Below are 22224 nucleotides of genomic sequence, written 5' to 3'. Positions count from 1 at the left end.
GTGCAGGCACCATCAGTGCTCAGGGCGCAGCCCACAGTCCCCAGGGACATGGCTCACAGGCAACAGCCATGCCTGCTTGGGAAACGCTCCTGCACTGGCCACACGCAGGCAACAGGGCAGCTCAGGTGAGGGCCCAAGAGCCAGCACAGCTCAGCTCCCAACCACAAGCTTGGAAGGACAATAGCAGAAACAGAGCGGGACTGTAAGCACTGCCCCTGCTGCTCAGCTCCACCATCCTGCGGTTTTCGTCGAGCCCAGGCTGCTCCTGAGGCTCCTAGGGTAGCAGTCACCATAGCTGGGGATGTGCAGTGTTACTGCAGGGTGAGGCACAGGGTTGTCCCCCCCCGCCACGTGCCTACAGCGACACTGGCCCTAGGACACATGAAAACACTGAGGAAACAGTAACAAAATAATTTTATTCTGCTTTATCGAAAGAACTTAACACTGTGCATGTAAACTTGACCGTACTTATTGTTTTTCCTTAAAGAAGGCGCAGATCCAGTAGCAGACCCCTTCTGTCACACAGGAGCACAGAGGCCTTTTTGAAGGGGAAGAAAAAACAGTTCAATCCCACATTCCTGGCTGCACCCATATTCCCGCTCTGCAACTCCCAGCTCCGAGAGACGCAAAGCCTAGACAGAGGTGTTAAAGCCATGGTGATTCCCTCCTCTTGCACGCCTACTCCGGCTCCCGAAGCAGAGGGCTAGGGAAGCAGAGAGGGACAGAGGAGGTTTTCACAGAAGGCACCAAGCATCACACACACCTTGCTGCAGGACTTCAAGCCACAGAAGCATCTCTCGGTGTCCCTCAGACCACATGGGCCACCTCTGGCTGATGCATACCCAACCAGAGCAGGACAACATTTAGCCAGACGGACAGCCACTAACAGCAAAGTCATGCATCCACCCGGACAGCCGCAGTGAGACCCACTGAGGTTCAGATCCAAAGGGAAGCAGCTCTTCCTGCAGTGGCCTTGAAGGCTTTCCCACTCCCTGCGCAGGGATCTCACTCTGATCACCACAGGAGAGCTGTGAGCTGCCTGGTTATTGCTTGTCATGGTTCCCCTCATCCCTTACTTCTTGTCATCTCCAGGCTGGCAGAACCTACCCTGTCCACCCAGCCCCATGCCAGCACTGGGTAGTGCCCAACCTCAGTGAGCACCACATGGAGACAAGTCTATGTCTCCTCCAGCAGTGCTTCTGTTCTAAAAAGCCTGCCTTTGTCCAAAAATACAATCCAAGTGGCTGCTGCAGGCCAGCAACACCAAGGAGGTGGAGGGTCAAAGAGATGCAACTCCACTGACTCCTCGAAGCCCTTCCCACAGGAGAAATGGGACCGTGGCAAGTCAAACAGTACTTCCAGAAGTCATTTCAACCACCACAGCTACAAAATATCCTACCATCCCCACTGCCCTGTCCCTTAGGAGGGCACTGCAAGGTCTAACGGGGCTAACGCTGTGCCTGCCTGTTCCTCTCCTGCCATCAGCCACGGGTTTCAACTCTGCCCTGCCTGCTGGCCGAGCTGCCTTCCAGCGCGACAGGCAGACATCCTTCCTGCTCCTGTGCTCGCCAGCATCCTTTAAAGGCTGCTCTTTGCCAGGAGAGCAGTGTTTGCCCAAGCCTTCTGCAGGTGAAGATGTGAGCTCCCCCATGCAAAATGCTCAGCTTAGTGCTCCCTAGGCTGGGACCTGCAAGGCACAGGGCTGTGCCACAACCCCCTGCGCACCAGGTGCGTACAGAAAACGCTTCAGAAACCTCTCCTCCTGGTGACAGCAGTACCCTTCCTTCCATCCTCAGAGCACGAGGGAAGCACGCTCACCCACGACCTCCCTGGAAGCCAGGATTGGTGCTCAAGGACCTTCAGCTGGCCTCTCACTGGGGTGGGGTGCTGGTCCCCTGCTCCTGCCATGGCTGGGTTTGAAAAGGAGCCGGTGTCCTGAAGCAGAACACCAATCAGGCCTTGGGAGTTTGCAGACAGATGGACGAAGGACAGACGGTGGAAAGACAGACCACTTGAAACTGCTGCAAGCTCCCAGAGTCACATGTTACCCAAGCTGGCCAGCGGTGGCAGCAGGAGAGACAGGGTCAATCCATCCCTGTTCTGCCGCAGAGATGGAGGAGAAGCAGCCAGGGCAGAAGCTGAGACACCGTAAGGCACCGTATGTTGCCAAACTTCCTTGAGAAGAGACACTGCCATCCTCTGAGTCAAGCCACGTGCGCTTGGAAAGCCTGTGTAGGTTAGGAAAGCAGCACTGGAAAGCCTGAAGCCCACACATCTCATTTGAGGAAATTATTAGCAGAGGTGAAGTCAAGCCATTTGTTTTGGGTTGAACATTTCACAAAGGCAAAACCTAAGCGTGTTCCTCCCATTGCCACAAGGCTGCAGACAGTGCCAGGGACAGAAGATCTCAATGCCAGCACCAACTGGCCCATCACCGCCAACTGGCCCGGACAGGAAAGCAGGATGAACATACAGATATCCCAGGCTGGCGGAGGAGAGGCAGTCTTGGAACAGGCAGCGGGGTTCAGAGGCAGGCATTGCTGCAGTGCTGCCCTCTGGGGAACAGCGCTTCAGCTCAAGATCTTGCCAGTTGCCTCCCCAGCCATCGTCTTCTGGGATCACCGCAGAATGCAATGAGAAACAGGTCCTAGAACAAGCATGTCCTCACAGGCAAAGGGGAGGACAGAGGAAAAGAGGAACGCAGATCATACCAGCAGATTTCCCTCTGTGAGCACACCTCTTTTTCTCACCCTGCAGTGGCACACAGGGAGCGGGGATTTGATATATTACAATGCACACCAGGAGAAAAGATCATCCGGCTAGCACCGCTCACGAGTCAAAAACCTTGCAACACAGCAAAGCCTGGCCAGCAATGAGAGGACCAGCAACAGTCTCTCGACCGCAGCTGCTCAAGAACACACGAGGCAAGTCCAGCTTCTTCTTGGAGCAGTGGATTTTGCACTGGGGAGCAGCGATGCCTCACCTACTTTGCAGCTGAGGTGTCAAACATCTGATTTGCTGCAGAGCGGGGAGCCTTCGCTCTTCTCTTCCCATTCACTTTCATCAGCGAGGCAGAGCAGTGGAAATTCAGCCCCCTTTCCCTGGCAAACATTTGCCAGCTCTGTTGCCAACCAACTGCTCAGAGGTGATCCATGCACTCCGGAATCTGGTTTAGGATGCAAGGCGAGACTCAGCTGCCCAGCTGAAACGTACTACAGTCAGTCACGGGCAGCCAGCATGACGCTCTTGCTTGGAGAAGGGGAGTTACAGAAGCCTGTTAGAGATTGCTTGCTCTGAGTCGGTATCTAGTACCATTGCCTAAAGGAAAGAAGGTTACATCTATGGAGATCCTATTCACATAACCCATTCCACACCAAACCACTCCTCGTCAGGCCTTGCCCTGAGCAGGAACACACAGCCTCCACTGGCCAAGGAGAGCCCACTCACTGGAGTTCTTGAGGCGAGTTAGATAGCGCCAGTAGAAACTTGCCTCGGAGTCCACAAAGCAAAGCTTCATTGGCAGGACAAAGGAAACCTCCTCGTTCTGCCTCAGCAAGGAGCACTGGGCAATGACCAGTGTGCAGCAACATAGCACTCAAAGCCACATCTCCTACCTCCAGAGTAACACTTGCTAAATAATTGCACCTACTGCGGAAGGCTTTCCTGGTGTCTGTCTTTTAATATTCCAGTATAGGTATGTTAGTACAGGATTATCCCTCATTTGGAAGCACCAATTTAATAGGGGAAGAAACGGAAGAGGCAGAGCACTTGCAATGTGTTGCTAGAAGAAAATCACCCCAACTGCCACCTAATACACAGGATGTCCACACATGCGCTGTATCCGCCCCACCAGCACAGGGCAACAGCCCCATTCACAGCTGGGCTAGCTGTTGAGCTACACCGGGTATTTTTCTACCTCTGTCAGCCAGTGCTTTCCTTTGCTCTGAGGTGGCTTTCTCCAGAGGTGTCTGGGGCCTCCTGTGAAGGAAGGCTGGTTTCTTGGGCGGTCCTCAGACTGGCTTGCTGGAAGGCACAGGAATCCAGAAACACGTTGGGGATGCGGTCACCAAAATACAGCTTGCTGTTGGCAGCTATCGCTTGGTACTTCATTAGTTCCAGATACTCGGGGGTAAGTTTCAGCTACAAAAAAACCAAAACCAGAGACTGTAAGAGACAACCTTCTGGGGCCCTCGTCATTAGATTTCATCTCAGGCAGCTGCTTCCTGGGACACGGGCTCCTAAATGAAGAGTTTTTCCAATGCGGCCCACCTAAACCTGATCTCCTGTGTAGAACGAAAAGAGTAAGCAAGTCCTCTTCTGACCAGCTTTCAAGTGCTCACCTTGTTGGAATCGGCCAGCTTCCGAGCAGTGTAGTATTCCGCATCAGCTTTTGCTTTCTCTCTTGCTAGGAATGCAGCATCTAACACAGCAACAGAGGACAAGACAGGAAAAGATGCGTTAGCCCCATCAGATTGAGCACCTGAGCTGACCCAGGTGTGCCCGTGTACCTGCACTGCTGGCTTCTTGGAGAGGTCCCTGCAAGGGGGAGGAATGACCCCAGCGCATAACCTTGCGCTACTGCACCCTTTATTATTTTTGCAGGATGGTGATGCCTGTCAGCCCAGTTCTGAAGTTCCTCTACCTGCCACCACCCTTAGCTGAAAGGTGATCCCAGCAGCACGCTAGCACCACAGTTACCTTCAATTTCAGAAATTCGCTTCTCAGTTTCCTTCTCCATAATCTTCTGTTGATAGTGAATCTTGGCCACTTGAGCAGCCTTCTCCGCCTCTGCAATCACAACAGGCTCAGCTCAGACAATGGCTTCTCAGGGCTTGACCATCAGCACCCTGACACCAGCACCTGGTTGCAGAATCTGCCACGCAAGTTAAGTTTGCTCTCGGCTTTCTGCCTCCCTTTCTGCTCAGAGGTTGGTACTCCAAACTCAGTGCCAGTTGGTACTTCGAGCAACACAGTTACAGAAAGAAAACACAGTGCTGATGTTGCTAGAGTTGCACCGGCTGACATCCGTTTGACAAGTATAAGTCCCCCCGGCACAGGGACATTTAGCTTCAAGCCCAAGTAGCTTTTCTGGGAGAGCTGTCACCTCTTGGCCTGCTGTAGGGGGAGCCCCGGTGTAGGACAGAGGTGTTCGCTGCTCTGCTGCTACAGGGAGGGAGGCGGGACATGGATACAACAGCACAAACACTCTTTTTTCTTAATGACTGTTGGTGCAGCCGGGACCTGCCTCCTTCAGGGAAGCTGTCAGCAATGCAAGACAACATCCTACCCCGGCTTACTGGGGGATGCAGGGATGGAAATTCAGTCTGCACCCCATCCACTAGTACTCCCAGCTAGTAACATACCAATGAGCGCTTTCTTCCGGTCTGTCTCCGCCTCCTTCTCTACTACCTTCTGCTTCTGGGCTGCAATCAGCAGCTTGGTCTTCTCAGCCTCCCTGCAAGGTGAGAAACAATATCAGAAGGAAACAGATGGGGAGCAGCTCTGCAAACCAGGCATGAAAGGCCAGCAGGACAGGAAGAAGCCTACCAGTTGCCAGCATCATGTCCTCACAGCCATGAGCAATATCTCTGTTTTCAGCTGTATGAGCACGTGTGTAACCAGCAGGTCAAAGGAAGGGATTATTACTCCGCTCTATTTGGCACTGGTGAGGCCACATCTGGATGCTCTATACAGTTTGAGGCCCTCAGGACAAGGATGGAGTCCAGTGCAGGGCTACTGCAGATCTGGGGTGGAGGCCAGGGCATCGAGGAGAGGCTGAGGGAGCTGGGCTTGCTCAGCCAGACCCAACAGCATTTCCCCCTACCCGAATGGCTCCCAGAGGCTCCAGGGCTGGACTCTGCTTGGAGGGGTACAGCGAGGGCCCCAGAGGTACTGGTACAGCTGCAGCATGGGAAACAGTAGCCAGCCCCAAGGAAACAGCCCAGACCCATGCGAGCGAGGTGTCCTGGGACGGGGCCATAAGTGGTGAGGGATGCCCCAACTTGCCCACACATGGCTCCCAGTGACCTGCTGCAGCTGCGGCATCGGCCCTGCTGTCCGAGCCCTTTCCCAAAGGAGATCTCCATGGGTATTTATCAGACTAAAATTTGCCTGCAGTTCTGTGAGTTTGCTGGAGGGGAGTTTATGGGTGAGACTTCAAGACCCCCGAGCCCTGAATTCAGATCATGAGTCTTCTACAGGTTCTCTATATGACATCAGTGTCCTCTCTACATAAAGGAGCAGGAACATAGCCTTGATACGGACTCTGTACACCTTAACCACCATCTTTGTGAAGGGCTGAAAAGCTTCAAGGTGGAAGAGCTATGGAAGTTGAGAAACAGAATGCACAAGTGCGCCCAGTCAAGCACATGCTGTCTAGAGCCCATCTCTCACCTTCCGAGCACCAGGTAAGAGCTTTCTAATAGCATTAAGCCTGTGCTGGACCCTCAAAACCAATTCATACAATTTTGTATACTCACATTAGCTCAAAATTTCTTCGGATGGCTTCTGGGATTTTGGGTTTTGTAACACGCACAGCCTGTGGAAAAAAAAAAAGTGCATTTTAACTTAAACATTTTGATGCGAGCTGCATAACTAAGAAATGTCTTTGCAAAACCAGCTCTAGTGCTCTGGACATCTCCACATTGATCCAAGACCACACATAATGGTTCCCAATCCTCTTGTACAACACAGCTGAGCACAGCCACTCTCACTGAGGTGCCCTGCATTTTATTTCCTGTCTTTGCACCTTTAATGGCACCAAAGCAATCAAGTAAGGCTAGTGGAACAGACTGCTAAAGAGGTCCACCACCTTTGTTAGAAGAGACTTAGTTCTCCACTCCAAAGACTCTCCAAACATCACCAGACAATGCCTCCCAAAATACTGCTCAAGAATGGGGCTCACAAACCCGACAAAATTAAATTGCAGGATTGAGACTTGCAAAACAGACGAAGGGCTACACGCTCAGAAATGGGTTTTCCAGGAGAAAAGCTTGCAGAAGTGACAACACAATTAAAGACACAGCTGTGAAGATGGGGGAGAGCAGCAGGGCACGGGTGGCAGCCGTCGTTTGCAACTGCAGGTCATCAAGAGCAACGTACATAGCAATGCTGACACCACAGCTCAGGTACATGCCAGAGACAGCTGCTGAGCTGCTCTATGGAGGACTCTCTCTGAAACATGAAGGAAACAGCTCCAGAGGCAAGACCAGGAGCTACTGCATGTTGTACAGCTCATTACTGAGCTTTGGGAGACACGTATCGACAGTCCACAGCTGTGTAATTGCTTCACCACTCTTATCGTAAGACGTTTCTTCCTTACATCCAATCTAAACCTACCCTTCTTCACTTTAAAACCATTGTCCCTTGTCCTGTCACTACAGGCCTTGGTAAAAAGCCCTCTTTATGTATTGACAGGCCACAATAAAGTCTCCCTGGAAGCTTCTCCTCTCCAGGCTGAACAACCCCAATTCTTCTGCTTCTCTGAACAACCAAAGAAAGCAGATATATGGGACACCAAAACAGAAGATTCTTCAGTGAAAGGATTTTTCTAAGCTCCTACCACATCCCTAGAAAGCAGAGAGCTCACCTCACCTCCCACTGCAAGGTATATTCTTTATAATTCCATAATACCCCTGCACCAAAACAAAGATGAGCTTCCAGAAGAATAGCTTTTTCCAACATGGTCAAAGATTCCTCTCTAATCAGGAAAGCCATCAGGTCTTTGAAAATCTTCAGTAGCTGCTCCTTTTTCAAGCCAATGGCTCAATCTATTTAAGAGTGAAATCTACTTAAATCTACTGTATGGAAACACTACTGTGCACTGTGAGTATGTTAATAATCAAGCGTTAAGGCATTGGGAGATGCTGCGACTAAGTGGCTGAGCAACAACTTTGCAATAAAGAGCACAAAGGAATCAAATGACAAGCTCACCATATGACAGCATTTTTTCTCTGTGGACATGAAGTCCAGCAACATTCTGAGCCGCACTGGCAAAAGCTCAGCAGGAGGCTGAAGGCAGTTTTTATTCCAGTGTGGGGAGCCCAGTATAAAGGATAGCAATAAGCTGGAGAATGCAGTTGGAAGTCACAGAATCCCAGAATGGCAGGGGTTGGAAGGGACCTTTGGAGATCATCTAGTCCACTTCCCTTGCCAAAGCAGGGTCACCCAGAGCAGGTTGGACAGGAACGCATCCAGGTGGGTCTGGAATATCTCTAGAGAAGGAGACTCCACAGCCTCTCCAGGCAGCCTCTTCCAGTGCTCCATCACCCTCAAAGGAAAGAAGTTTTTCCCTCATGTTCAGATGGAATTCCCTGTGTTCCAGTTTGTGCCCCTTGTCCTGTCACCGGGCACTGCTGAAAAGAGTCTGCCCCATCCTCTTGACACCCACCCTTCAGATATTGATAAGCATTGGTGAGGTCCCCTCTCAGTCTTCTCTTCTCCAGGCTAAACAGCCCCAGGTCTCTCAGCCTTTCCTCATCAGAGAGCTGCTCCAGTCCCCTGACCATCTTTGTAGCCTCTGCTGGACTCTCTCCAGTAGTTCCCTGTCTTTCTTGAACTGGGGAGCCCAGAACTGGACACAGTAAAAGTCATCAAGATGTCAATGTAAACGTTGCAGAGAATGGGAATAAGTTGATGTTATGGTACTTCTCTCCTGTTGATCCTCCTCCCCCGTAAATATGGGTGCAACATTTGCCTGTTTTCAGTTATTAGGGACCTCCCTTGACCGCTGCCATCTTTCAAAGGTAAGAGAGTGGCTTCACGATGGTGCAGGCCAGACACTCAGCACCCTTGGATGCATCCCACCTGGTTCCACAGAATTGTGCGTGTCCATCTGCTCAGTTGTCCTCTACTGTGGGTAACGCTTCACTTCGGCAGACACTGCTGCTTGGGTAAGGAACAGGGAGGCCCAAAGGCAGACCTTGCCAGAAAGAAGTCAAAGACAGTGTTGAGTACTTCAGCTTTTTCCACATCCTTATTCACTATGTGCCCTGCTCCACAGCTTCCTTGGCCTTCCTTTTGCTGTGGATGCACCTCAGGAGTCCTCTGTGTTGCCCTACACAACCATCATTAGGTCCAGGTCTAGCTGAGCTTTGGTTTTCCTAACTCTGTACCTGCACTCTCCGTTCAACTAGCTTTATTCCTCTCAGCGTATCTATCCCTACTCCACTTCTTGTGAGGTTACGTTCTACTTTTCAGCTCGGTCCATTCATCCACACTGGCCTCCTGTCTCACCTGCTTAACTTCCCACACTTTGGAGTGTCCTTGGCAATGATGCAGGCCTCCTGGCCTCCTTTGCTGACCATGTCAGTCTTCCACAGGACCCTGACAAGCACACCTTGCACAAACTGAGTTCTGTTCTCCTTAAGCCCAGGCCCGTAATTCTCCTGTTCACCTCACTCCTCCGAGGACCTTGAACTCACCACCTTACAGCTGCTACAGCTGACACTGCTACCAGATTTCAGCTCAACCAGTTCTTTGTTGTTTCTAAAAGGTCCAGCAAAGCATCTCCCTGGGTCAGCTTTGCTCACCACTGCCAAAACCTGTGTTCAATACCCTTCAGAAAGATCCAGCATGGCTCGCAACCAGCCCTATTGCCCTTCCAGCAGATACTGAGGTGGTCAGAGACCCCCGTGAACACTAGGGCCTGCAATCATAGGGCTTCCTCTGGTCTTTTACAGGCATCTTTCCCTACTTCGTCTTACTAACCAATGATCTCCAGCAGACAAGGACGATGTGGTCCTCCATGTTGGTGTGACTCTTGCCTATATTGGCTCTTATCTCAGCTGTTCATCATCCATTCCAAAGTGAAGCCCTTTGTACCCATCCACAGCAGCACTGCATTCATGCAAGCTATCCCACCAGGCCCCAGGACCGCAAATGTGCATGGATTTCCAGTTTCTCAGTTTTGTTTCCCAGGAGGTGTGCGCTTCTGTCCAGACACTTGAGACAAGGCCCAGGGTGTGCAACTTTCACATGGAAAGTGCGGCAGCCTCCCCGACAACACTGTTCCTAGACACCTCTTACCATTCACTGGTCTCCATTTCTCTTCAGGCTGTGGCTATCATTCCAGTTAGGAAAGAATGTTCTACATCAGACACCTTGGAGGACTTGCGAAGGTTTCATACATGTTAGTTTTAATAAACCTAGAAAAAAATGCTGCTAATGCACTCTAACAGCATCTTTTCAATTAAGTTGTTTTCCGTGTCACTTTGTTCAAAAAAGAATTGTCAGTTATCTCTGAAGCACTCATGGGTGCAAACATGCTCCTCAAGAGGAAAACATTATGCCCGAATACAGCATTATTTCCCTTAGAGCTCACAAAACAATTCAATTATAGGTACAGCTAAGTTAACCTGGGTTACACATCAGCATGCGGAGAGTCCAAAGAAAGCTCAGCTCTTCACCGAAGGAGCAGGGTATTTCATGACAAGAGACAAAGCAACATGGCAGAGTTGTATGCTGAGGCACAATTTTACTGGGAACAAGGGTGCACCTCTGCTTTGAAAGGGAAGAACAGGAACATGAGGGCAGGATCACAGTGTCTTAAGTACTAGAGATGAACCACTTTCCTCACTAGTTACGGGACTTCTTCAAACTGCCAGTCTGGTGAGCTCAGTGTGGGCTGATGTTGGTGGGATATCCTTCAACTTTTGACCAACAGCAAAGGTTGGGCATGTCGATGGGATAGCGTACGCTGAAGATCAGATTTAGCTCTGCAGTTAACATCTCCCCAGCAAAGAGTTGTGAGCTTTGCTTATGCCTCTCCATACCCTGAGATCAAAAAGGGCCTTTACGTTATCACCATAATTTTTATCATGAACTTTTGCAGGAAATCTCTCTACGATGTATAGCGCAAGTTAGGTTGGGTATTTGGAAGAGCCGTGCCATCTCAACTTCTTTGTGGTAAGACACTGCCTGTGGCTCACCCCATCAAAACAGAGCAAGCCTATGCACAAATGAGCTGCAAAGCAGAACGGTATTTATCACAGCATTTCACATGCTGTCAATAGGAGGCTTACCCTCCCTGCACGCAGCCAGCCAGCCTAGCTAAATGTGGCAACAACAACAGCAAAACAGATTTCGTCTCACTCTTCCCTACGTTGCAAATCTGCAGAGATTTCCATCTTAGCGCTTGCAAGCCTAAGGTATATTTTTCCCAGTCGGTTGCCTGCAACTTCAACATGTCAAAAAGCCAGTATGTCCCACAGCCCATACAAGATTAAACAAGATTTTCTAACATTACATGTAAGCAGAAAATCACTTAAGATATAACATCTTTCCCTGTCACTGGTACAAGTCCAGAAGAGGTGAAGATCTCTTTTTCTTTTGCAATTACCTGTAGGAACTGTGCTGGCACACTGGAGTGCCCAGCTCTGTAGGGGGCCAAAGGTAGTTTGAAGAAAAATATTTTCTTGCTCTTTGCAAACTAAATCCAACACCTGCAGGTCTATGGCCTAAAAGGTCCTTTTCTCTATCCTGCAGGTCTTCCCCTAACATGAAACTACCATTTAGAAGTGGTCGCTGTCATACAGACAGTCTTCAAATGACAAACCTCAACTCAACGCTCAACTATTTCACACTATGTGTAAAACCAAAGCAAGAAACCTCATCAATCTAGTGAAAGGGGAGCAAGTGAGAGGTGGAAAAAAGAATAATCTTTGTTAGGGAATGAACCTACCTGGATAGTGAGACCTGGTGCCATAACATTGAGATCTTTCTGCAGGGCCAACTTCAGATTCTCATCTATCTGATCTGTGTTTGAAGGACAAGAGAGAGACTACTTAGCTCATCATCATTTCTCCTACAGCTTGTGTGGCAGAGTCAGCTGGCCTTGAAGAGCAGATGTCTCTATGGTGTAAGATAAAGATACTTTCTGAGATCATACAGTACATCATTTCCCTTCCTATACCCCCTTGAAAGTGTTCCTGAAAAGAGAGCTACACACTACCATCTCTAGAAAGGTTCAGATATTGATGAACTCATGGCATCTGAGCTGAGCATAAATGGCTTTCAGTGTCTTGGCAAGAAAAAGCATCCAGAGCCTGTGGTAGACATTTATCCCTTCCTAGCCAGAGACACACCAACCCTGCTGCCTTAAGCTCTGCCTTAAGTCTCTAGGGATCTGCAGGATCAAGTACTTGCTACTGGAAAAAAAACATATTCTGTTACTTCTGAGCTCTAAGAAGATCTTCCCACAAAAATGGACAGTTATAAAGGAAATAGACTGCATGTACTACCAGGAAACTCCTCTCTGACTATGGATATTTGGCAAGTCTCAGTACAGCATTCAAAGATTGACAGTCTCTTAATATTAGAGCTCTGACAATCTTTTATCTTCCATAAACCCATTTTCCCCTGCTCTGCCACTCAAGAAGGAACGTGATGCTGTTATGTCTCTGGGGGCACAGGTAGGTACCAAGACGCAAAACATTAAATTTGCTAATTCCTGAACCACTGCTTCCCCCTCGTGAAAAAACTAGAGCATTGCAATGAACAGAGACAATGTTCCTTCTGGCTCTCACTTGCTAAATAAAGCCAGAAGGAAGTTTTTAAAGTAAAAAAGTCAATTTAGCAACTGAACAGAGGCCTGAAAGTAGAAGTACAAGACAAAACCATCACCATAGTGAGTGGCTAATTTGTGTGTCCAGAATTCAGTTCCAAGTGGAAAAGGGCTGAAATCTAATTCCCACGTGCAGATGTGGAAAGACAAAGATATCATTAAAGAGTAAAGTTACATGGAAAGTGACACATGGGTATACAAGGAGCTGGATTCTAGCCTGCAACTCAAGCACGGAGGCTGTTTGCTTGCAGGAGCCTCCTATAACATATTCCACAGCCGAACGGGGAGATTACACTGTTCTTGGTGGGCGCATCCAGCTGCCATCCACTTACCAAACAGCTCAATGTATACTTCCTGCAGGGTATGGGCGCTGCAGAACTGATTCAGCTCATGATGAATTTTATTGAAGATCAAGGTCTTATCATAGTCTGCAGTGTAGTTTCTCACAATATCGTACACTGAGGAAGCAAGAGAATTATCACAGTCACCACTGACACTTACCGCTTTCTGCAATGCCACAACCACAAAACAACAGCTCAGGGCATTAGGGGAGTAGTGCAGCACTGGGACAGGTTGGGTAGGGGATCTCCGTCCTTGGGAGTTTTCAGAACTCAGCTAGACGAAGCCACAGCTGCCCTGCCCAGCTGTTAGTCAGAAGCCTGCTGTAAGCGGGAGGAAGGTCAGAGTGGAAACCTGCAGAGGTCCCCCTCCACCAGCGCTACTGGGATTATATGACTTCAAAAAGCAGAGTAGTTACAGCAAGATATACTGCACGGTCCTGTTTTATGATCTGCAGAAACAAACGAAAAGGTAAAGCCTGTCTAGGACCTGCATGCATAGGAACAGATACTACTATAAAGTGAAAACCTGTGTAGGTCTTTGGTTCAGAAACTGGTGAAATCAGAAGGTAAGAGGCTTCGACACAGGCTGAGCTGGCAAGCATCTGGGGGCTTTGTCCCTTGTATTTAGTTTCACAGGTTGTCTCCCCTTCAGCAGCAAGAAATAGGCCAGCTTGAGTACCCATTGCATTTCTAAGTGTACAGGGGAGAAGCAATCCCAGAATGTATTTTCATCTGTGGCTCTCCAAAAAGCTTGCAGATACAGGCATGAAACTAAGTGGTATGGTACTGGCAACCATAAGGATACGGAGACACAGAAAACTGAAGTCTGCAAACCAAGATAGAGAGGCTATAGGATGAGTGAAGACAGTCACAGTGCTGCTTGTTGAAAGAGGACAGGAAATACCTGCATATGGTGCCAATTTATTGACAACTTCTATTCGGTCAATGTAGATCATAACACCGCCACTGTAAGTGAAAAAGAGAATTCACGAATTATTACTGCAACTCTTAAGGGTGGTCCATATTTAAAGCGAAGACTCCTCTTTCCCCTTTTTTACTGAATTCTACTAAACTTAGAACAATTCTGACTTCTTGAGCAAACCCCCGTTTTCTACAGACTAGACCCTCTCTTTGTATAAATCAAAAGCGTGCTCCAGCGCGTCTGCAAAGCCCTTTCACTTCGCTTTGTTACCTCCTACTTTGCCAGCAAAAGGAAAACATTTTTGAACAGGAATGTAGCTGCAACTATCAGAAAGGGGGAAGTCCAGCACAACAAAGGGAAGGCAACAGGGACAGCAGACGGCACCTGCAAGCAGCAGATCAGAGGCAAACTGCAAACGCACCACAGCTCTCCTAGGCAGCAAATACATTTTAAATAGAAAAGCCCTTCGTTTAAGTTCATGCATTTACTAACTCCAGCATGAACCTGACAAGGCCCTTGTTAGAAAGCAAGAAAGAAAGCACGTAACAGAATTTAATTCACGTTCCCTGCATCAAAGTTGTGTTGCAAACAGCTCGCCAGTTAAGACCCGCAACTGTGTGCACGTGCCCAGGCATGTGCACTGTCAAGAAGCTCCAGACACCTCATAGAATCTTCATGGTTGGAAAGGACCTTTGAGATCATCGAGTCGAACCATACACACAAAAAAACCAACCAACCAAACAAAAAAACCCAAAAAAACCCCACACATAACCAACAATCTCTGCCCTTCAGAGCATGCCCTGAAGCGCCACATCTAGATGTTTCTTAAACACCTCTAGGAATGGTGACACAACCACCTCCCTGGGCAGGCTGTTCTAGTGCCTGACCACTCTTTCAGTAAAGTAATTCTTCCTAATATCTAATCTAAACCTCCCCTGCCGCAACTTCAGGCCATTTCCTCTGGTCCTGTCATTATTCACTTGGGAGAAGAGGCCAACACCCACCTCTCTATAACCTCCTTTCAGGTAGTTGTAGAGGGCAATGAGGTGTCCCCTCAGTCTCCTCTTCTCCAAGCTAAACATCAGTAGAAGCCTGCAAGCAGTCCTCTCCCCAAGGGATCATGTGCTGCCAGACCAGCAGAGAAAAGAAGGAATCAGAGGTAGGGCTGGATCTCAGCCTCTGCTCTTACTGACGTGGCTTTCAGCAGGTCATGCCCACCCTTAGGTACCTATGGCACTGGGGAAAACCTTAAACGCTACAGTGAAAAAAAAAAACAACACCCTCCTAATTTTCAACAGCTTGTAAGTCTCTTGAGAAGCATATTTTCAAAGCACTCTTGTGATTTTGTCCTCAGGGCAAAAGCAAATCACAAACAACAAAAACCGTTTAGAGACAGCTGATCCCCAGAAGCAGACCTCGCACGCTTACAAACTTACTCTCCGCAGTGTTTTAACTCAAACGTATGCCCAGGACAAACTTGGTTTCTTATTTGGCAGATCTTAATCTCTGGCAGTTGAAAGCTAAGTCTGCAGAAAAATCACCCAAACTTGCCTGTGTCTGCGCCCTTTTAGAAAAGGTCTCCCAGGCACAACCTGCGTTCACTCTGCAAACCTGCCCGCTGCATGGCAAGCTACGAGCTAAAAACATTGGTGATGGACTGAGCTTGCCTGCTAGAAGGGATAAGCCCGCAGAAAAGTCTCTTTAGCCAAAAATAGCTTATTTCCCAGTGAGATACTAGTAATAAGAGTATTAATCTCCTTTTCACTCAAGATTTCTTTTAAGGCCATGGTCATTCCTGCTGACTCCCTCTTAAGACCTGTTACTATTATTGAAAAATAAGATAGGGTTACAAGTCCTTTATGGATATGTCAGGCTGTGCAAGCAGTTATAATGGCATGGTATATGTGTTTTTCTCCATCTCATCTGTTCTGCACTCTAACTATCCCACCACATCCAATAAAACACTATTGATCATGGCAAGTGATGTCCAACAGCATTCCTTGTGCTCTTCTGGACCTGCTTTCATCCTCCTGATTTATTCCTTACGACATATCCAACAGGACAGGGAAACCCAGCTTGGGGTATCCTCCAGATATCCCTGGTGAGGGAACCAAAGCAGAGCGTGTGGGCTTCTTCCAACAGAATCTCTCCACATCTTTCTGTTGGGGTCCTTTTGGCATTTCAATTTTATGGGGATGCGAGAAGAAAAAGAGAGCACCTGAGACAGTCTGCCTTCTAGGCAGAACTCATCCACAGCCCCTCATCACCTCACGTACAAGAAAGGCTGGCATCTCAGAATAGAGAGGACTGCCTACTGCCTGACTGACTCAACCTTAACACTACCCACAGCAACCCTGGCAAGGATCTCAACCTGCATGGGGCGTAAGTGAATTATATCAGTCCTGTTGGTCAGGCAATGGCTTTGAGGAAAGAGATGCCACCCAGAGCCCAAATACACTGGCCACCCATTTCCCCACTGAGGGTTTAAGGTTCAACCAAGCCTACAAAGCACTTACACTGCAGTTTCCAGCCAGCCAGCTAGCTGCTAAAGCCACCATCATTTCACATTGTGCAGTGGGGACGGCCCTCTGGACGTTGCTGCTGTAAACCCAGAAGCCAAACCGAACCGTAATACTCTGATCTTAAAGTGAGGATCTCAGACAAGACATCCTCTCAAACAGCCTGGTCCAGAAGATGTTAGTTAACTCCTAGGTTGCAGGAGACACCGTCCTGGGCAGTTTCGGGACAGTTGCTCTGGCAGAGCATCACAGACTGATTTGGAGCGATTCACACACCTTGCTGACAAGGAACTGTACAAATACTCTCATCACCCACAGCTGCTTTACTTGCCCTTTGACACCTACAGCTTAAACGCTGGCTCAGACAGCACTCTTGCCATTTCAACAAGCCCCTACCACTCTCAAAACACCCTCGTCTGCCAGATGCACGGCAGGGTGACTTCCACAGGGCGATTTCCAGCTCTTGCAACTCTCCACTGCTGTTTCTGCAGCCTTTCTCAGACCAGCATTTGCAGCCTCTGTAAGGGCTACTCACACCCCACCCAAGGTCCTCACTGCAGAGCTGCTCATCAGGCTGGTCAGGCAGAACAGTACTGAGCTGAGCAGGCTCTTTGGTCAGGGAGAGAGGAACAAGAAGGAAGTCTGAAAGGAGGATCAACACATAGACTATGTGCACCTGGGAGAAGCTGAAGCATAATCGGGCAGCAATAGCACCTAAATTTACAGGACAAGGTAAAAGCGTGCGGGGGACTAACATGCACTAACAGGCATTTCAGTAGACCTTAGAAAGCCTCATACATTTCAGGATTTTAGCTTATGCCAGGCCAGGAGAAGACAAGGGAGAAACTGAAGGACGTTGCCATAAAAAAGGGGACGTAAAATAAGGTGAAGGTTTAATGCTTATTGCTAGAGCTGACCACAAACAAGTCCGGACCAGGTTAGGCAATCAGAGCATGTAAAACTCGGGCTTAAAGGTCAGATCTGGTGTGTCTGGAGATATGGGGATTAATGCAATACATCCACTTGCAATATCGATGACACAAATTTTCCATGTGGCTGGCTAACAAGCAGGGATATGCCCCTCCACTGCTCCACTTGCATTCCTGCCAACAATCTGCAGCACGAGCACAAAATGACTCTCGCACCTCTGCAAATAAACAACTAGTGCTTGAGCAGCGTTACTGCGTAGCATCCTGGCTATTTACTGTCTCTTGGCATTGCAAAAACCTGTACAAGATTTAGCACGATTGTTTGCAGTTAAGTTTAGAAGAAAAATGCTACTTATGTAATTCTCTCATGCAATATTTGCACTACACCATTTTCAACGCATTTATTGTGAGTATATTAATTCTTCGAGCCAGCCCTTTGGAATACTTTGCTCTTCTAAAACTAATTTATTGAACTGATTTTCCATCAGTTTTTGGTGATTAGCAGACCTGCCATGAGGAAACCACTGCACTCTCCAAGGAACTGTGTGCACATTTTCTTGTTGGGGAAAGCCAGAAATCTCAGGCACCAGAGGCAATTCACAGCTCAGAGCAGACACATATTCTACCTGCTGTAATGGAATGAGGTTTTTCTCTGGGGCGAGAGCTGTTTTATGAAAAAACAGTCATCTAGTGCCAAAGTATTTTAAAATCTGTATTTAACATATTCACTTAATGCTGTCAAGTATAAATGGGACAGGTAAGGCAGAAATTGTGGATGGGACACCCACACAGCCATTCAGAAGCTTCTTGATATAGATGAGAATACAGGGACAGGAGTATGAATACGGGGGAAGACAAACTCAGCCTTTAAAATCTGATAGTTTAATATACAATTATAAAAATTTAAACCGTTTCGGATCTATTCTTGCGATGAACTTTGAACTGGGAGAGTGAAATTTTAGATTTGATCCATTTGTTATTTATAAGCTAACATTTTGTTATGGAAATGTGAATTCAAAGTTTTGGCATGGACCAGCTGCAGACTTTGACCCCAAATGCAGAAAATTTAAAGGTTTCTGCAGTAACACCTTAAAAATGGGCAGGGCTACTAGGACCTTTAGACTGAATTGTATTCAATTATTAACTAAGAACTGCTTCATCAGCTGTTTGTTGTTTTAAAGCACATTTACTACCTGGAACTTCACAACCACTTACATTGCACAACTGAATCCTGCAACGCAGAAATGTAACAGGAGCTTAAAGAATTAAACTGAATATTTAGTTCCTAAATCACAGACGCACAGAATGGTCAGGGTTGGAGGTCATCTTGTCCCACAGCACATTTTAATTTTGACTGTGTTAGCATGTCTAATGTGGTTAAGCTTCAGTGGAAAGCTTTCCTTGGTCTATTAAGAAGGCTTGCGGGATGGTAGGACACCAGCCCTGGCCCAAGGACACAATGCTGTTTTACAACATCCCGCAGGTGAAGTATTACTCCTATTTATGCTACTTAGGAGCTAAAAGTTGCCATTAAACACACTGCTAAAACTCTGCTCTGATGACTTTTTTTTTTTTTTTAACTTTGCCATTTAAAAGATACAGATACAGATCACAATGAATCGTAACTCCTCCTCCTTGCACTTACTTTCTACTTGACCTAAAGTCTCTTCACTTGATCACAAAGCCCTGGCTGCAGCGCTGACCACTCACGTTATTTATGGATGCTCCTGAAAGAGGTTAGAGATGTGAAACTAAAACCAGTAAGGGTTTATGTTAATATTTAAGCCCAAGCGATGTCTAACGAGTTGCTATAGGAATAATTCCAATAACTCATTTCAGTAAGGGCTAAACCAGATTGAAATTAACTCTGCCTTATTAATGTTGCCGCTAACTTTCAGCTTTTAATTTCAGCATGGTCAGTATGTGTCATCATTCAAGTCATACCGACTTTTTTTTTTTTAACAGAAATATTGTTGAGTACCCTAAAGCTAAAATACAAGAAGAAGCACCATCAGTTTTGTTTTTATCCTGAAGAAACAGATCCGATTATCGCTTTTATTTGTGAATGAACCAACACAACAGGATCTGCAACTCAGCTCAACTAGCCTTCTCCTTCTGTTACTGCTCTGCTTGTTAAAACAATACAGACCTGTGCTGCAAAAAGGATCAGCTTAATTACGAAGCACAGGTGCCACCCACGCATAGGATTCTTCTTTATTCTGTCTCCCTCTCCCTTTATGTCAGGTGAAACATCAATTCCAAAAATGCCCAAGTGATTCCAGGAGACTCAATTTCTTGAGCTGTTTTTGAAATGAACCATCTCCCATCAGGATTCCCATTCACCATTTACTTTTGCCCACTAAGTCACTTGTCAACACTTGTATTAGCCACAAGATTCAGAGTAGAAATACCACAAAGCAGAGGGCAGACCAAAGCACAAGCAACAGACTAGCAGAGTAATCAAGGGAAGAAACCAAGCAAAATCAAGAAAATATCACTATAAATGTAAATACCCTAAGAACATCAATTCCAGCGAAAACAAAAGCATTCCTTTCCATACCTCCTGCTCTATTATTTCCAAGTGTGATGTATGTGTGTATGTTTGAGACTAGTTTTAGGGTATGTGCCTTTACTTTTCAGCCTCTGTGTTGCAGCACTATCAATGACTAGCTGCAAACTACACAACAGAGTGTACTTGCTAATCACCACAAGAAATAAAAAGGAAAAACATACCTTGTCCCACAAGGCACATTTTTCACTTCATCAGTCTGCAACGTGGTCTGAAATAAAAAGACAACCAGCGCTCACAAAACCTCTCCATTGTCCAGGAAGATGATGCTGTACCCAGACTCTCACAACCATTACACAGGAACATGGAGCCAAAAAGGCGTCCTCTGACTTTTGCAGAAGCAGGCAGAAGACAGACTTCTTTCAACTTGCCTTTTGGGAGACAGAAAGGCAGCTGCGCTCCTTTCCCTGCTCTCAGTTCCTGCAGCTCTCCCTGGAAACAATTAGGGCCACTAACACAAACTGTCTTCCCAAAGCAAGACATGTCCCATCCCAAGTAACAAACAAGCATGCTGGGGAGATTCCACCAAAAGGACAAGTCCCAGCGCACAGCTGGGTCTGGCACCTGAGACAGAAGGAACCATGGGCTTCCTCGGAGCTGGTGCTGCTCTGACTACCACATTACTGAGCTCCTCTGCAAACGTCAGTTGTCCAAGTCACCCCCCCGCACCCAGCAATATCCCTACTGACATCTGCTCCCACTCACCCTCTTCCAAGATGAGGAGATACTAACCTGCACAGATTTGAAGGTGGTAACAAACGGGAGCATGATGTGGTAGCCTGGTCCACTTGGACTAGATAACAATGCACCACCCCTACAGAGACAGACAGAAAATAGGGGAAAAGGCTCAAGTGACTGGAAAAAGCAAGCACTGACTTTGAGAGTGAGCAAGCACATTCAAACTGCCAGGGGTCACAGGTGCATTAGTGCAAATTACATTACTCACCTGCACCAAATTTGCCACTAATTCCCCTAAAAAAGGGCTTACTACCTAAGATACTTGCCTGCTGCTATTTGACAATTGTTTACTTCAGTCCTGTGAGCAATTAACTTTTAGAGAAGGCAAATATACCTAAATTCTTCCCTCATTGCAACATTGCAGAGAGCTTCAAGAACATAGATATTCCTCTCCAAATAGTTCACTGGTAACCATGGAAAAATCCAGCAGTTGATGCAATACCGCCAGTTTGGATTTTCACATGGCATTCAGCACAGTCCCTCATCCAAAGCACAAAGAAAACCCACAGCCTCTCCTGGGGACTGGCAAGTGGTTAAAAGACTGGAGACAACAGAGCTCAAACTGACTGATTGTCATAGTGCAGTATGGTCTCTTGCAGCATCCCGCAAGAGCCTGCGCTGCTCAAAACACTTGTAATTAAAGGAAAGAGCAGCACAAAAGAAACTGGTGGTGGTGAGGGCAAAGGGTAGAAGAGACAGGACAGAATGAAAAAAGGCTGGTGCCGAATTTCTCCGTTTCTTCATTCAAATTTAAAGTGAAATCTAGTCAAGAGGTGGCATTAAGTGACTGTGACCACTCGATGTTGTGGAGTGACAATGACTTGCTCTGCAGATGCTATTCACAGCATTGATGAGCCCTAGGGCTCTCCCTCAGCCCAGAGCCAGGGAGAAGACCCATTTAAAAACAACAACAAGGCAGGTACTCTGGCTGGCAGGCAGTCTTGAGTCGAAGGTGACGGCCCTTGATATAAGAGGGAGAGATCAACAGATGCCAAAAGCCTCAATGGACCAAGAGTTTTGGTCCCCATAGCTTTGAAATCCAAACCGTGACCCAGAAAAGGGGGAGAGAGGTAAAAGTAGCTGAGGATTCAGAAAGGCTGAAACTCGTTAAGGGTTCTACACAGAGTGAAGCTATCCACGCCCACATCGTTCCCAATGCAGTAAGATCAGAAACAACACTGTTCGCCCACCTTGGGGCAAAACCTGGAAGGGAGACGGAAGCCTCCCGAGGTGACCTGGGCCCAGGATGAATCCTAAGCGGAGCGAGAGGGAAACTTAGGGAAGGCTCCAGGTGCTGGCAAAGGAACAACAGTACCTGTAATAGACGGCCAGATGCCCCTCCTCGACCTTGTGGATGGAGGAGTAGAGGAAGAAGACCAGGAGTCCCGCGGCCGCTGCAACGACGGCTCCAGCCTGAGCCATGGTCATCCTCGCATCACCTGTGGGACAGGGAGAGACCGTGATGTGGCCAGGCAGATCCCGCCTGCACGGAGGTTTTTGTTCCTCCTCCCCGCTGACGGCCTCCCTGCCCCCTTTTTCCCCACACCGAGCTCCTTTTTGCGGACCTAAAAAGCCAGGGAATATCCCCAGACCACGCAGCGAAAGGAAGAGGGCCGCCTCACCCCTCCCGCTCGTCACAGCGAG

General features: G+C 47.8%; 1 protein-coding gene across 1 annotated transcript; it reads right to left on the bottom strand.

Annotated features, from left to right (window-relative positions):
• Positions 1-3659: 3659 nt before the first annotated feature.
• On the bottom strand, positions 3660-22203 carry ERLIN1 (ER lipid raft associated 1). The gene is given in 12 exon segments (XM_074592494.1): positions 3660-3995; positions 3997-4140; positions 4341-4420; positions 4699-4788; positions 5364-5455; positions 6480-6538; positions 11681-11754; positions 12895-13020; positions 13808-13869; positions 20007-20053; positions 20575-20656; positions 21896-22203. Coding segments are annotated over 12 exon segments (1092 nt in total). The 5' UTR covers positions 22009-22203; the 3' UTR covers positions 3660-3872.
• Positions 22204-22224: the final 21 nt, after the last annotated feature.

The sequence above is a fragment of the Larus michahellis genome, chromosome 6, assembly GCF_964199755.1.
Source record: "Larus michahellis chromosome 6, bLarMic1.1, whole genome shotgun sequence".
Lineage (NCBI taxonomy): Eukaryota > Metazoa > Chordata > Aves > Charadriiformes > Laridae > Larus > Larus michahellis.
The sequence above is the reverse complement of the archived record's forward strand: the minus strand, read 5'-3'. Positions and strand labels throughout refer to the sequence as shown.